Genomic DNA, 16,516 nt, shown 5'->3' with positions numbered 1-16,516 from the left:
GCTGAAAATACCCAAAAGTGACACCATTCTAAAAACTGCACCCCTCAAGGTGCTCAAAACCACATTCAAGAAGTTTATTAACCCTTCAGGTGTTTCACAGCAGCAGAAGCAACATGGAAGTAAAAAATGAACATTTAACTTTTTAGTCACAAAAATGATCTTTTAGCAACAATTTTTTTATTTTCCCAAGGGTAAAAGGAGAAACTGGACCAGGGACGTTGTTGTCCAATTTGTCCTGAGTACGCTGATACCTCATATGTGGGGGTAAACCACTGTTTGGGCGCACGGCAGGGCTCGGAAGGGAAGGAGCGCCATTTGACTTTTTTAATGAAAAATTGGCTCCAATCTTTAGCGGACACCATGTCGCGTTTGGAGAGCCCCCGTGTGCCTAAACATTGGAGCTCCCCCACAAGTGACCACATTTTGGAAACTAGACCCCCCAAGGAACTTATCTAGAAGCATAGTGAGCACTTTAAACCCCCAGGTGCTTCACAAATTGATCCGTAAAAATGAAAAAGTACTTTTTTTTCACAAAAAAATTATTTTAGCCTCAATTTTTTCATTTTCACATGGGCAACAGGATAAAATGGATCCTAAATTTTGTTGGGCAATTTCTCCTGAGTACACCAATACCTCACATGTGGGGGTAAACCACTGTTTGGGCACATGGTAAGGCTCGGAAGGGAAGGAGCGCCATTTGACTTTTTGAATGGAAAATTATCTCCATCGTTAGCGGACACCATGTCGCGTTTGGAAAGCTCCTGTGTGCCTAAACATTGGAGCTCCTCCACAAGTGACCCCATTTTGGAAACTAGACCCCCCAAGGAACTCATCCAGAGGCATAGTGAGCACTTTAAACCCCCAGGTGCTTCACAAATTGATCCGCAAAAATGAAAAAGTAATTTTTTTTCACACAAAATTTCTTTTAGCCTCAATTCTTTCATTTTGACATGGGCAACAGGATAAAATGGATCCTAAAATTTGTTGGGCAATTTCTCCTGAGTATGCCGATACCTCATATGTGGGGGTAAACCACTGTTTGGGTGCACGGCAAGGCTCGGAAGGGGAGGCGTGCCATTTGACTTTTTGAATGGAAAATTAGCTCCAATCGTTAGCGGACACCATGTCGCGTTTGGAGAGCCCCTGTGTGCCTAAACATTGGAGCTCCCCTACAAGTGACCCCATTTTGGAAACTAGACCCCCCAAGAAACTTATCTAGATGCATAGTGAGCACTTATAACCCCCAGGTGCTTCACAGAAGTTTATAACGCAGAGCCGTGAAAATAAAAAAATAATTTTTCTTTCCTCAAAAATGATTTTTAGCCCAGAATTTTTTATTTTCCCAAGGGTAATAGGAGAAATTGGACCCCAAATGTTTTTGTCCAGTTTGTTCTGAGTACGATGATACCCCATATGTGGGGGTAAACCACTGTTTGGGCGCACGGCAGGGCTCGGAAGGGAAGGCACGCCATTTGGCTTTTTGAATGGAAAATTAGCTCCAATCATTAGCGGACACCATGTCGCGTTTGGAGAGCCCCTGTGTGCCTAAACATTGGAGCTCCCGCACAAGTGACCCCATTTTGGAAACTAGACCTCCCAAGGAACTAATCTAGATGTGTGGTGAGCACTTTGAACCCCCAAGTGCTTCACAGAAGTTTATAAAGCAGAGCCATGAAAATAAAAAATAATTTTTCTTTTCTCAAAAATGATTTTTTAGCCCACAATTTTTTATTTTCCCAAGGGTAACAGGAGAAATTGGACCCCAAAAGTTGTTGTCCAGTTTCTCCTGAGTACGCTGATACCCCATATGTGGGGGTAAACCACTGTTTTGGCACACGTCAGGGTTCGGAAGGGAAGTAGTGACGTTTTGAAATGCAGACTTTGATGGAATGCTCTGCGGGCGTCAGGTTGCGTTTGCAGAGCCCCTGATGTGCCTAAACAGTAGGAACTCCCCACAATTGACTCCATTTTGGAAACTAGACCCCCAAGGGAACTTATCTAGATGTGTAGTGAGCACTTTGAACCCCCAAGTGCTTCACAGAAGTTTATAACGCAGAGCCGTGAAAATAAAAAATGTGTTTCCTTTCCTCAAAAATATTTTTTTAGCCCAGAATTTTTTTATTTTTGCAAGAGTAACAGGAGAAATTGGACCCCAAAAGTTGTTGTCCAGTTTCTCCTGAGTACGCTGATACCCCATATGTGGGGGTAAACCACTGTTTTGGCACACGTCGGGGTTCGGAAGGGAAGTAGTGACGTTTTGAAATGCAGACTTTGATGGAATGCTCTGCGGGCGTCAGGTTGCGTTTGCAGAGCCCCTGATATGCCTAAACAGTAGAAACCCCCCACAAGTGACCCCATTTTGGAAACTAGACCCCCCCAAGGAACTTATCTAGATGTGTGGTGAGCACGTTCAACCCCCAAGTGCTTCACAGAAGTTTACAACGCAGAGCCGTGAAAATAAAAAATCATTTTTCTTTCCTCAAAAAAGATGTTTTAGCAAGCAATTTTTTATTTTCACAAGGGTAACAGGAGAATTTGGACCCCAATATTTGTTGCCCAGTTTGTTGTGAGTACGCTGATACCCCATATGTGGGGGTAAACCACTGTTTTGGCACACGTCGGGGTTCGGAAGGGAAGTAGTGACGTTTTGAAATGCAGACTTTGATGGAATGCTCTGCGGGCGTCAGGTTGCGTTTGCAGAGCCCCTGATATGCCTAAACAGTAGAAACCCCCCACAAGTGACCCCATTTTGGAAACTAGACCCCCCAAGGAACTTATCTAGATGTGTGGTGAGCACGTTCAACCCCCAAGTGCTTCACAGAAGTTTACAACGCAGAGCCGTGAAAATAAAAAATCATTTTTCTTTCCTCAAAAAAGATGTTTTAGCAAGCAATTTTTTATTTTCACAAGGGTAACAGGAGAATTTGGACCCCAATATTTGTTGCCCAGTTTGTTGTGAGTACGCTGATACCCCATATGTGGGGGTAAACCACTGTTTGGGCACACGTCAGGGCTCGGAAGGGAAGTAGTGACATTTGAAATGCAGACTTTGATGGAATGGTCTGCGGGCGTCACATTGCATTTGCAGAGCCCCTGATGTACCTAAACAGTAGAAACACCCCACAAGTGACCCCATTTTGGAAACTAGACCCCCGAAGGAACTTATCTAGATGTGTGGTGAGCACTTTCAACCCCCAAGTGCTTCACAGAAGTTTATAACGCAGAGCCGTGAAAATAAAAAATAATTGTTCTTTCCTCAAAAATTATGTTTTAGCAAGTAATTTTTTATTTTTGCAAGGGTAACAGGAGAAATTAGACCCCAGCAGTTGTTGCCCAGTTTGTCCTGAGTACGCTGGTACCCCAAATGTGGGGGTAAACCACTGTTTGGGCGCACGTCGGGGCTTGGAAGGGCGGGAGCACCATTTGACTTTTTGAACGCAAGATTGGCTGGAATCAATGGTGGCGCCATGTTGCGTTTGGAGACCCCTGATGTGCCTAAACAGTGGAAACCCCTCAATTCTAACTTCAACACTAACCCCAACACACCCCTAATCCTAATCCCAACTGTAGCCATAACCCTAATCACAACCTTAACCCCAACACACCCCTAACCACAACCCTAACCGCAACACACCCGTAACCCTAATTCCAACCCTAATCCTAACCCTAATCCCAACCGTAACCCTAATCCCAACCCTAACCACAACTGTAACCCCAACACACCCCTAACCCTATCCGTAACCCTAACCACAAGCCTAATCTTAACCCTATTTCAAACCCTAGCCCTAATTCCAACCCTAACTCTAATTCCAACCCTAACCCTAAGGCTATGTGCCCACGTTGCGGATTCGTGTGAGATTTTTCCTCATGATTTTTGAAAAATCTGCAGGTAAAAGGCACTGCGTTTTACCTGCGGATTTACAGCAGATTTCCAGTGTTTTTTTGTGCAGATTTCACCTGCGGATTCCTATTGAGGAACAGGTGTAAAACGCTGCGGAATCCGCACAAAGAATTGACATGCTGCGGAAAATACAACGCAGCGTTTCTGCACGGAATTTTCCGCACCATGGGCACAGCGGATTTGGTTTTCCTTAGGTGTACATGGTACTGTAAACCTGATGGAAAACTGCTTCGAATTCGCAGCGGCCAATCCGCTGCGGATCCGCGGCCAATCCGCTGCGGATCCGCGGCCAATCCGCTGCGGATCCGCTGCGGATCCGCGGCCAATCCGCTGCGGATCCGCTGCCAATCCGCTGCGGATCCGCGGCCGATCCGCTGCGGATCCGCTGCCAATCCGCTGCCGATCCGCGGCCGATCCGCTGCGGATCCGCGGCCGATCCGCGGCGGATCCGCTGCCGATCCGCTGCCGATCCGCTGCGGATCCGCGGCCGATCCGCTCTGTGTGCACATGCCATAACCCTACCCCTAACCCTACCCGTAACCCTAACCCTACCCCTAACCCTACCCCTAGTTCTAACCCTAGTTCTAACCCTAACCCTAGTGGAAAAAGAAAAAAAAATATTTTCTTTATTTTATTATTGTCCCTACCTATGGGGGTGATAAAGGGGGGGGGTTTATTTATTATTTTTTTATTTTGATCGCTGTGATAGAACCTACCACAGCGATCAAAATGTACCTCTAATGAATCTGCCGGCCGGCGGGCGCACTGAGCATGCGCCCGCCATTTTGGAAGATGGCGGCGCCCATGATGGAGGCGGACGGGGACCGGGAGCCTCGGTAAGTATAAGGGGGGGAGATCGGGGCACGGGGGGGGCGTCGGAGCACGGGGGGGTGACATAGGAGCAGGGGGGGAGCGGGCAGGAGGACGGGGGAGCGGACAGCAGGACGGGGGAGCCGGCAGGCGGACGGAGGGGACCGGACCCTATAACGGAGCACTGGGGGGGCGATCGGTGGGGTTGGGGGTGGTCACTTCAGGTTTTCCAGCCATGGCCGATGATATTGCAGCATCGGCCATGGCTGGATTGTAATATTTCACCTGTTTTTTAGGTGAAATATTACAAATCGCTCTGATTGGCAGTTTCACTTTCAACAGCCAATCAGAGCGATCGTAGCCACGGGGGGGTGAAGCCACCCCCCCTGGGCTGAAGTACCACTCCGCCTCTCCCTGCAGATCGGGTAAAATAGGAGTTAACCCCTTCACCCGATCTGCAGGGACGCGATCATTCCATGACGCCACATAGGCGTCATGGGTCGGATTGGCACGGGTTTTCATGACGCCTATGTGGCGTCATGGGTCGGGAAGGGGTTAAATTTAATTAATGAATCACTCATTACAACATCATACGGCAGAGAGTTCCATAGTCTCACTGCTCTTACAGTAAAGAATCCGTGTCTGTTATTATGCTTAAACCTTCTTTCCTCCAGACGTAGAGGATGCCCCCTTGTCCCTGTCTCAGGTCTATGATTAAAAAGATCATCAGAAAGGTCTTTGTACTGTCCCCTCATATATTTATACATTAAAATAAGATCACCCCTTAGTCTTCGTTTTTCCAAACTAAATAGCCCCAAGTGTAATAACCTATCTTGGTATTGCAGACCCCCCAGTCCTCTAATAACCTTGGTCGCTCTTCTCTACACCCGCTCTAGTTCAGCTATGTCTTTCTTATACACCGGAGACCAGAACTGTGCACAGTATTCTAAGTGTGGTCGCACTAGTGACTTGTATAGAGGTAAAATTATGTTCTCCTCATGAGCATCTATGCCTCTTTTAATGCATCCCATTATTTTATTTGCCTTACACTCGCTCATCACTGTTAAAGACCTGCCCTGGTTTCTCCAGCCAATTAGGCCACGTGCACAGGTTGCGTTTTTGCAGCGTGGACTTGTTAACAAAAAATGATGCCAGCAAAGTGAATGAGAAACCTGAAGTGTCATGCACACGCTCCATTTTTTTAATTTGCCATTTTTGGTGCAAAAATAATCTGCAGCAAGTCAATTCCCTGTGCGTTTTTGCCAAAGATTTTCACCCATTGACTTCAATGAAGTCAGTCAAAAACGGTAGAAAAACGCAAGTATAAAAAAAGACTGCTGATTTGCTGCATCTATGCTTGCGTGTTTGAAAAAAAAAGTCAGTAGCTGTCATGGGTCATTGGTTAAACAGTGTAAAAAGAAAAACTATGCAAACCGATCATAAATGTTACATTTGCCATCCATCGTTCCTGCTTGCTTTCAATAAATGGTAAAATCTTTTTCCTGAACTAGCTTAAGTTTCTGTCTAAAAACGCACAAAAAACGCACATTTTGGAGACTGTGTTTTCCTGCCAAGAGATGCAGAGATTTCTGCACACAAAATACAGAACGTGTATATACACCCTTAGAAATATTTGACTTACCATACTTCACGTGTGGCATGCCCTTTTTCTTTGATATACTTTGGGATATGTGCCATGTTGTAAACCTTCTCCTTTACAGCAAGCATATGACCAGAAGAACATAAGACGTCGTGTTTATGATGCCTTAAATGTGCTCATGGCTATGAACATTATTTCTAAAGAAAAAAAGGAAATAAAGTGGATTGGTTTACCTACAAACTCTGCTCAGGAATGTAAAAATTTAGAGGTATGTCTGTTTTTTAGTTTTTACTGCTTTATTTTGATTTGTTCATTGTGAACTGAAAGGGAATCTGTCAGCAGGTGTATGATGTGTAATCTGAGAGTAGCATCCTGTAACTATTGAGAGCCTGATTCCAGTGATGTCACTAACTGGGCTGTGTGCTGCTGTTTAAATAAAACCAGTGTGTTATCAGCAGATTATATCTACAACACTAATGTCTTGTGCCTCCTAGTCAACTCCTTGGAGTAACCCCACCACTGATTGGCAACATTCTGTCAATATAAAGTAACAAAATCTGTCACAGTGGTGTGGATGGGGTTGTAACGGGCTGAGCATTGATGAATCTGCAGAAGAGAACACTGCATGCTGTCATTTTGATACAATCAGACTAGTAAGTGACATATCACTGGAATTCAGGGTCTCTGCCCCGAAATCAGATTACCTTGCAAAAACTTGGTGACAGATTACCTTGAAACAACTCTGCATGTCATGTCCTGTGATGCTCTTTAAGAAAGATTCAAAAAGTACTTTAATGTATGTTAAATATACTCACCTACCACCACCTCTGGGATCCAGTGCCGTTCTGCTCCTCTTTCCAGTGATGTCCCCGTTCTTCAGACTCTCCGGGTCACACTGTGCTTTGCGTAACCCACACAATGTAAGCCTACGGAGCATCAGAACGAGGCTTCATTGACTTGCATCGTAAAAAGAGACTTTTGGCTTGTGCTTAGAGCCATCTGGAGAGCGTGAATAGCGAGGACATCACTGGGAAGAGGAGCCGCATGGGGCTGGATCCCAGCACCTAACACATAAGCAAACTACACTTTTATGTACACATTCACAGATGTGATATAAAGAGACACCTTTGTTAGGATTGCTTCTTTAATAACAATAGTACATGCATAACTTCACAGATTGTTAAAGCAATGCTTCCACGTTTAGGACTCGGCAACAATTGAGTTGAGGGTAAAGCCATTTCCGTCTCCCATTTGAGGTCCTTTTCCAAGCAGCAATAATTTGTGCAGTGTATTATGTTAAAATGTTTGTTTTTCTTTCCCTCTGTCTTTCTTAGTTTAGTTAACATATATAGGATTGTTAATATACCTGCTATTAGCATAGTATCTGTGCAAGCCTCCTCCCATCTATTGTGAAGTCACCTGTAAAAAAGGGGGAAGAAGTATTCAGCAAATAGGTTGACAATTTCTCCCTTATTACTGATAATAATGGTAGAAATAGTGCAGTGCAAGCACAGTCGCTTCAAAAAACAAAAATGGTTCCTGCAGGTAAAAACCAGTGTAAAACCTGACGTAAGCCGTTGATAAGACCAGGTATATGGTGTGCAGTTATCACTGGTTGTCTCAGGCATACAGCTGGTACGTGAACTGGGATGGTATTGCACTTCTTTTTATAAAAAAAAATATATATATAGATCTATATATCTATATCATCGCACAAAGTAGACGTGGTCAGTCCACTTTTATATAGCTTAATCTTAAATTTAAATGGTGATCAGAGGTGGACGTAGCTTTTTGAATGATTTTCATTTGATAATACCGGTATTTGTGGAATCTTGGCTGATAAGCCACTTGAAAGGACTTTTTCTTTTTCTAGGTTGAAAGAGAAAGACGTCTTGAAAAAATAAAGCAAAAACAATCCCAGCTACAGGAACTTATACTACAGGTAATGTCTGCTCGGTTGTCACTTTTGTACATTTACCCTGCTTCAAAGTGGTGCCAGTGCCCATCACAACCAGAGAGTTTGGGGCTTTTATTTCAGTTCTGGGTTGGAAATGTAAGCCGTGATTTTGATTGCTGCAAGCAAAATTGTCATAACATTGTTTACATGCAATATTTTCAGTGACATCAATTTAAGCCCCCCATTCCTTAGTAGAAACCTGTCAGCTTAAGAATGCTATAGGCTGCATGGTATATCATAATAGGTTTGCAGGAAAGAGTCGTCATACCTGTATATTTTGTTAAATAAAATCCCTGCTCATTTTGAACTTGGCAGTCAGTGGGTGGCTCTGATCATTGACAGCCTTTCCTGTATACCTGTGCATATAATGATAGGTGTCCTCTGATTAGGGACAGCCATGGTTTCTGCTTAGTCCAGAATAATGTGCCTGGTCATGAAGGGCTTTTCTCATCATAAATGATTAAGGTGTCAAAGCTTTTGTAAAAACATGGACCTTTGCACTTTACTTATTAAAAATCCTCTCTGATCTAAAAAAAAAACCAAAAAAAAGAACACAGGGATTTCTTTATCGCCTCTCATTGGGGGACACAGGAACCATGGGTGTATGCTGCTGCCACTAGGAGGCTGACACTATGCAAATAAAAAAGTTAGCTCCTCCTCTGCAGTGTACACCCCACCGACTGGCATTATACTCTTCAGTTTAGCTTAGTGTCAGTAGGAGGTGGACACGGGTCTTTCATTAGACCCTTATCTACCTCAATGTGCGTCGTTTCTTTTCAGATTTCCGGAGGGATACAGGGTGAACAGTCACACCTGTACTCCCACAATTCGGACTATGAGTACGGCGTGTACTGCCACCCCGTATCCTCATAGATCCTTCTGCAGGACCAAGAGCCTAGCACACCAGCGTGTTTAGAAGTCCGGTCCTGCATCCGTCCCCCACCCACTCACCCACCAGAGCCTGTCGGTTGGAGGAGACGAGGACGTCCATCATGGCTCCGTGGACGTCTCATTTCCCCTCAGGTTAGTAACGGCGTGGGATGTTTAGGTGAGTATTTCCTCTCCAACCCCCCGGGATCTTCCTCGCAGTGTGGGGAAGTAGAAGTACCTTAATGCGGTGTTTCTTAGGGATCACACCTTAGCTGCACCCTTCATCGGGCTCTCCCTGCAGCCGCACGGCTCGGCGGCCACAATGTCCCCTCTTACAGCGTGACAGCCTGGCAGGGGACGTCTGGCTTTCCACTGCCGCGCCGCTCTACGGCCTCACCGCTCGGTGGCCGCAATGTGTCCTCTGCGCGGCATTCTTGGGGCTGCCGCGCTACTTATTCCTGCGGTCGGCGCCGGCTTCTGAGCACCGCTCCGGCGCCGCGATTCTCTTCTCCGGCGGCGCCAGCCTCTAATTTAGGTCCCGGCTTCTGCCGGGGCCTACTTCTGGCGCCGCGACCCCGCCTCTTCCGGTCTCTAGGGGGGCATTAGCAGGTCGCCGCGCTATTCTGTCCGTGCGGCGCACTGCTCCGGCGCCGCGGTTCCTTTCTCCGGCGGCGCCGGCCTCTAATTTAGGTCCCAGCTTCTGCCGGGGCCTACTTCCGGTTTCACGCCCCTCCACTTCCGCTGCTGCGGGCGGGCTTTTTTCCCGCCCGACATCTGTGCCCTACCCACCGGCGCCTCTGTGTCTGGCCCCGCCCGCCTTCCTCCAGGGACACTCAGCATTGGAGCCCACGCAGTGCGGCCCGCACCGCATCTCTTCGGCACAGCACTGCGCAGTATACAGCACCTCAGGCAGGAGTTTTTCACCCGACAGTGGGACATCTTCCAGGACCGGGTCCGTGAGTAGCTGCACTGCAGACTGACACCCCCCTCTGCCTCACTGTCCCCTAACCTGCTGGCATTTTCTTCAGGGACCTCTCAAAATGTCTAATTCTAAAGGGGGCCGCTCCCGTCCTCCTACTTCTTCCTCTTCTGCCATAGTCAAGTTCTTTGCATGTTCGTCCTGCAACAGCAAACTTCCCTCAGGTCAGTCCTCTCCGCTCTGTCAGGCCTGCAGCAACCCAACGGGATACAAGATCGAGTTCGTTTCACGACCCCGGGATCGTTTCTTCGAATCCCGTCCTCCAAGAGATCCCGCTTTAGTTCCGGGCTTCTTTGCAGCCATCGCTTCTCTCCTCAAAGCCGGGGTTATCGTTCCCGTACCAGAAAAAGAACGTTTCACGGGTTTCTACTCGAACCTTTTTGTGGTACCGAAAAAGGACGGCAAGGTTCGTCCCATTCTGGACCTCAAATTGCTGAACAGGAGAGTTCATCTGAGACGCTTCAGGATGGAATCTCTTCGTTCAGTAATTGCTTCCATGGAGGCCCAGGAGTTTCTGTGCTCAATCGACATCCAGGACGCCTACCTACATGTCCCGATTTTTCCTGGACATCACCGTTTCCTGCGCTTTGCAGTGCTCCGGGAACATTTTCAGTTCGTTGCCCTGCCGTTCGGCCTAGCAACCGCGCCAAGGGTGTTCACAAAGATCATGGCAGCACTGATGGCCATCTTGAGGGTCAGAGGCCTGGTCCTTTTTCCTTACCTCGACGACATCCTCATCAAGGCTCCGTCCTTTGCTCAGGCCCACGAAAGCCTGTCTATTCTTATCGACACCTTAGTCCGTTTCGGGTGGCTGGTCAACCGGAAGAAGTCCTGCCTTATCCCTTCTCAGCGCATCATCTTTCTGGGCATGCTCTTCGACACTCGCCAGTCCAGAGTCTTTCTTCCCAAAGACAAGAAATCCACTCTTTGTCGGGACATACGCTTGCTCCAGGGTCCTCGGCCTCTCTCTCTCCGTTCGGCCATGAGGGCTCTGGGGAGGATGGTAGCAACATTGGAAGCGATTCCCTTCGCCCAATTTCACTCGCGGCCCCTCCAGCAAGCCATTCTGTCTCAATGGGACAGGTCTGTCTTCTCCCTGGATCGGCCAATCCGTCTCTCTTCTCGGGTCAAACAGTCTCTCAACTGGTGGCTGACGTCTCCTCTTGTCTCCCAGGGCAGGTCCTTCCTTCCAGTTCACTGGCAGGTGGTGACGACGGACGCCAGCCTGCTCGGCTGGGGTGCGGTGTTTCGCCACCTGACGGTCCAGGGCCGTTGGTCGTCGCAGGAGTCGTCTCTGCCAATCAATGTCCTCGAAATTCGGGCCATTTTTCTGTCCCTCCGCCACTGGGAAACTATTCTCAGGGGCCTGCCAGTCCGGGTCCAGACGGACAACGCCACGGCCGTGGCATATGTCAACCATCAGGGGGGGACCCGGAGCTCCCTAGCCCTTGCCGAGGTCTCCAGGATCCTCCTTTGGGCAGAGGCTACAGTTCCAGTGATATCGGCGGTGCATATCCCCGGCGTGGACAACTGGGCCGCCGACTTCCTCAGCCGCGAGGGCCTCGCGGCAGGGGAATGGTCCTTGCATCCGGAGGTCTTCCATCAGATTTGTCTTCGATGGGGGACTCCGGACGTGGACCTCACGGCGTCTCGAATGAACAGGAAGGTTCCGCAGTTCGTCTCCAGGTCTCGCGATCCTCTCGCAGTGGGCGTCGATGCTCTGGCCATCCCTTGGTCACAGTTCGGGCTGCCTTACCTGTTTCCACCCCTTCCACTTCTTCCCAAACTGTTGAAGAAGATCAAAGCGGAAGGAGTGCCGGTCATCCTGATCGCCCCGGATTGGCCCAGGAGAGCTTGGTTCGCAGAGCTCGTCAACCTCCTCGCGGACGCCCCCTGGCGCCTTCCAGACAGGCCCGATCTGCTGTCTCAGGGTCCGATCTGCCACCCGAATTCTCGGTCGCTCAGTTTAACGGCGTGGCTGTTGAGACCGCGGTTCTAAGAGCGTCCGGCCTTTCAGACCGGGTGATTCATACCATGATTCAGGCTCGGAAGCCTTCGTCTTCCAGGATCTACTACCGTACCTGGAAGGCTTACTTCCGTTGGTGCGAGTCCAACCGCGTTCCATCCATGACCTTTTCCCTGCCTTCTCTTTTGGCCTTCCTTCAGGCAGGACTGGATTCGGGCCTGGCTCTTAGCTCCCTGAAGGGCCAGGTTTCTGCGCTTTCCATCCTCTTTCAGAAGACTTTAGCTTCTCGGCCACAGGTTAAGACCTTCCTTCAAGGAGTGGCCCACACTGTCCCGCCGTACAGGGCCCCTGTGGATGCATGGGATTTGAACCTGGTACTGGACGTCCTGAGGTTTTCTCCCTTTGAGCCCCTTCGGGAGATTCCTCTATCAGTTTTATCTTGGAAGGTGTCCTTTCTTGTGGCCATCACGTCTATTCGCCGCGTTTCCGAGTTGGCGGCTCTGTCTTGCCGACCTCCGTTTTTGGTCATTCACCAGGATAAGGTGGTCTTCCGACCTCCACCTTCTTTTCTTCCTAAGGTGGTTTCAACCTTCCACCTCAACGAGGACATCATTTTACCTTCCTTTTGTCCAGCTCCGACTCATCCTCTGGAGCGCTCTCTGAACAAGCTGGACCTTGTCAGGGCTGTGAGGATCTACCTGGATAGAACCTCCACTTTTCGAAAGACTGATTCCTTTTTCGTCATTCCTGATGGCACGCGCAGAGGCCAACCGGCTTCTAAGGCGACTATTGCTCGCTGGATCAGAATGGCAATTTTGGAGGCTTACCGGGTCAAGAACAGAGTGCCCCCTCCTGGGATTAAGGCTCACTCTACCCGGGCAGTCGGCGCCTCCTGGGCGGTGCGCCACAGGGCTTCCGCCCTACAGCTTTGCAAAGCGGCAACTTGGTCTTCCATCCACACGTTCGCCAAATTTTACAAGGTCCATACCTACGCTTCGGCGGATGCCAGCCTAGGCAGAAGGATCTTGCAGGCGGCAGTGGTGAGTCCTCTGACCTGATGGAAGTCTTTTTTCCCGCCCTTGGGACTGCTTTGGGACGTCCCATGGTTCCTGTGTCCCCCAATGAGAGGCGATAAAGAAAACAGGATTTTTGGTTGCTTACCGTAAAATCTGTTTCTTGGAGCCTCCATTGGGGGACACAGCTCCCTCCCAATGTTTCTGTTATATGTTTTTATGACTGTTCTTCTGTTTACAATTCTCAAGTTTGTGGTTATGGTTTTTCAACCTTGTTACTTATCTCCTACTGCTTTCTCACTAACTGAAGAGTATAATGCCAGTCGGTGGGGTGTACACTGCAGAGGAGGAGCTAACTTTTTTATTTGCATAGTGTCAGCCTCCTAGTGGCAGCAGCATACACCCATGGTTCCTGTGTCCCCCAATGGAGGCTCCAAGAAACAGATTTTACGGTAAGCAACCAAAAATCCTGTTTTTGTAATTCTATTAAGTGCTTGTTTTGTAAGTTTGCAGAGGTGGCATGATCAATTGTAGCCAGTCTGATAGGGAGAGGAGTGAACGGTTACAAGCTGTTTTCAGTGGAGCTTGTTCAATGATTCCCCCAAAGGTCTTGCATGACCTTACAGTGGTTGGGGAGGGGGAGGTAAAACTCCTGCAAGTCTGAATTGCTGTTATATGCCCAACCATTAAAAAAAAAAAAAAAAAGTGCCCGATACATAAAAATTGTTATGCGTAGCTAGGTGAACAAAATGTAAAAAGTTTTTTCCCCTCTATCGCCCAATATCAGCAAAATAAATAATAAAATTAAAACGGCAAATATTTAAGCTCCACGTATCAGAAAAGAACATCCTAACAATATATATATATTTTTTTTTATTGAGAGCTCTTAAACTGCATTTAAAAATGAGAACTTGCCGCATCAGCCACTGTCAGTGTTGGCACCGACCACGACCGTTTTACCCCTTATATGCTGCTGCCAAGGATTACAGCATCTAAACGGTTAACAGAATGCGGAAGCTCCCTCTTTAACCCGACTGACACTGAGATCATGATCGTGTGGTCCTGATGTTTGCTATGGCAGCTGCATGGCCCAATAACGGCTTTAGCATCTGCTGGCTACAGCAGCCTGTTAAGAAGTTATCAAAATTTAGATGGTAAGAATAAAATTTTTCATTCCTGTAATGCCACTTTGCATTAATTCCTGCAAAGCACCTGAAGGGTTAATGAAATACTTAAAATCAATTTTGAATATGTTGAGGGATGCAGTTTTTAAAATGGTATCACTTTTGGAGGTTTCCAGTATATAGGATCCCCAAAGTCACTTCAAAACTGAACAGGTAAATTTCCTTTTAAAATAACTGCTACATTTTTAATCCTTCTAAAATGTTAACAAAATAAAGTGTTTTACAAATGGTGCTGATGTAAGGCAGACATGGGGGAAAATGTTGTTGATGTTTTTGTGTGATAACTATCTGGATCAGAGGTGTCAAACTGCATTCCTCGAGGGCCGCCAACAGGTTCATGTTTTCAGGATTTTCTTAGCATTCCACAAGGTGCTGGAATCATTCTGTTCAGGTGATTAAATTATCACCTGTGCAATACAAGGAAATCCTGAAAACATGACCTGTTGGCGGCCCTCGAGGAATGCAGTTTGACACCTCTGATCTGGATTAAAGGAGCTTATTTTATATGAAAGGGGGAGTTACCAGTGTGAGGCAAGTGACTAACACAGCACAGTAGAACTGAACTTTGTCTTTGCAAACACTCTTACTACAGCTCTCACAGCTCTGCTGTATTGCAACACTGGCTGCCTGAGAGCTGAAAGCTGTTTTTTTTTTGTGGGATGAGTTGTACTTTAGAATGACACCATTCATTTTACCACATAATGTGCTTGCAAATGGTGGGGAAATAATACAAGTGCTGTGAAATTATATGAAAAAAAAAAAAAAACAGCCACAATTCTCACATCGCCTTTTGGAAACTGTTTGTACAGCGTACAATGTGTGGTAAAAATGACGTGGCATGATGATCCTGATCAGAGCATTTACAGAAGTGCCAAACTTGTACAGTTTTTTTTAAATATTTTAGTGGTGAAAAAAAATCCTGACTGCTTAACCCCTTAGTGACAGCCAATTTGATACTTAATGACCAATATTGCGCTTGAACGCTTCAGTGTATCCCACTGATTCTGAGATTATTTTTTTTTTCGTGACATATTGTACTTCATGTTAGTGGTGACATTTCTTCTATATAACTTTATAGCGTTTATTTATGGAAAAAACGGAAATTTGGCAAAAATTTGCAATTTTCAAACTTTTTTAAATTTTTGTAAACTAAATCAGTGGTGTCACACAAAATAGTTAATGGATAACATTTCCCACATGTCAACTTTACATCAGCACAATTTTGGAAGCACAATTTTTTTGTGTTAGGATGTTAAGGGTTAAAAGTTGACCAGCGATTTCTAATTTTTCCAACAAAATTTACAAAACCATTTCTTTAGGGACCACCTCACATTTGAAGTGAGTTTGGGAGGTCAATATAACAGAAAATATTTAAGTGACGCCATTCTTAAAACTGCACCCCACAAGGTGCGCAAAACCACATTCAAGAAGTTTATTAACCCTTCAGGTGCTTCACGAGAACTAAAGCAATGTGGAAGGAAAAAATGAACATTTTACTTTTTTCACAAAAAATGAACCAATAGGAAAAATTTCCTATTGTTGCTAGGTGCCGGCAGATCTCGGTGGGCGCACTGGCCATGCGCCCGCCATTTCCTTCCCTTAAAAAGATGCCGGGGGCCTTCACGGGGGTGTTGCAGGGACTCCGGGGTAGGATTGGGGAACCCCATTTCTCTCTCCTCTGATGTGCGATCACATCAGAGGAGAAAGAAATTAAATGGGAAATCTGACACTTTTTTTGTGTTCGCCTTTATTCTGTTAACGGCGATCGCAACGCTGGGGTTGATAAAAACTGACCCGAATCATGTTCTCTGGGGTCTCGGCTGCCCCCAGTAGCCGAGACTCCGGAGAAATGCCTACCCTTGGGGGTGCTATACACTTATTTCTCAGCGCCGTTAGAAAACAGTGCTGAGCCATAAGTACCCTTAATTACCGTGGTTAAAAGGCGTATCGGCGGTTGCTCAGTGGTTAGCACAGCAGCCTTGCAGCGCTGGAGTCCTGGGTTCAAATCCCACTAAGGACAACATCTGCAAGGAGTTTGTATGTTCTCCCCGTGTTTGCCTGGGTTTCCTCCCACATTCCAAAGACATACCGATAGGGAATTTAGATTGTGAGCCCCATTGGGGACAGTGATGATGATGTCCGTAAAGCGCTGCGGAATATGTTAGCGCTATATAAAAATAAAGATTATTGTTGTTGTTAAGGGGTTAATAAAAACATTTGTGGGAAAAAAAGGACA

At 46.9% G+C, this 16,516-nt stretch overlaps 1 protein-coding gene across 2 annotated transcripts in view; it reads left to right on the top strand.

The window, feature by feature from the left end:
• TFDP1 (transcription factor Dp-1) overlaps positions 1–16,516 on the top strand; it is a 129,202-nt gene that overhangs the window by 73,907 nt on the left and 38,779 nt on the right. For both annotated transcript variants that reach the window (XM_077296940.1, XM_077296941.1), the window contains exons 7-8: positions 6,433–6,579; positions 8,185–8,253. In XM_077296940.1, coding sequence (XP_077153055.1) covers positions 6,433–6,579; positions 8,185–8,253 — 216 coding nt within the window. The remainder of the gene's footprint in view (positions 1–6,432; positions 6,580–8,184; positions 8,254–16,516) is intronic.

The sequence above is a fragment of the Ranitomeya variabilis genome, chromosome 3, assembly GCF_051348905.1.
Source record: "Ranitomeya variabilis isolate aRanVar5 chromosome 3, aRanVar5.hap1, whole genome shotgun sequence".
Lineage (NCBI taxonomy): Eukaryota > Metazoa > Chordata > Amphibia > Anura > Dendrobatidae > Ranitomeya > Ranitomeya variabilis.
This window is presented reverse-complemented; position numbering and strand designations above follow the sequence as displayed.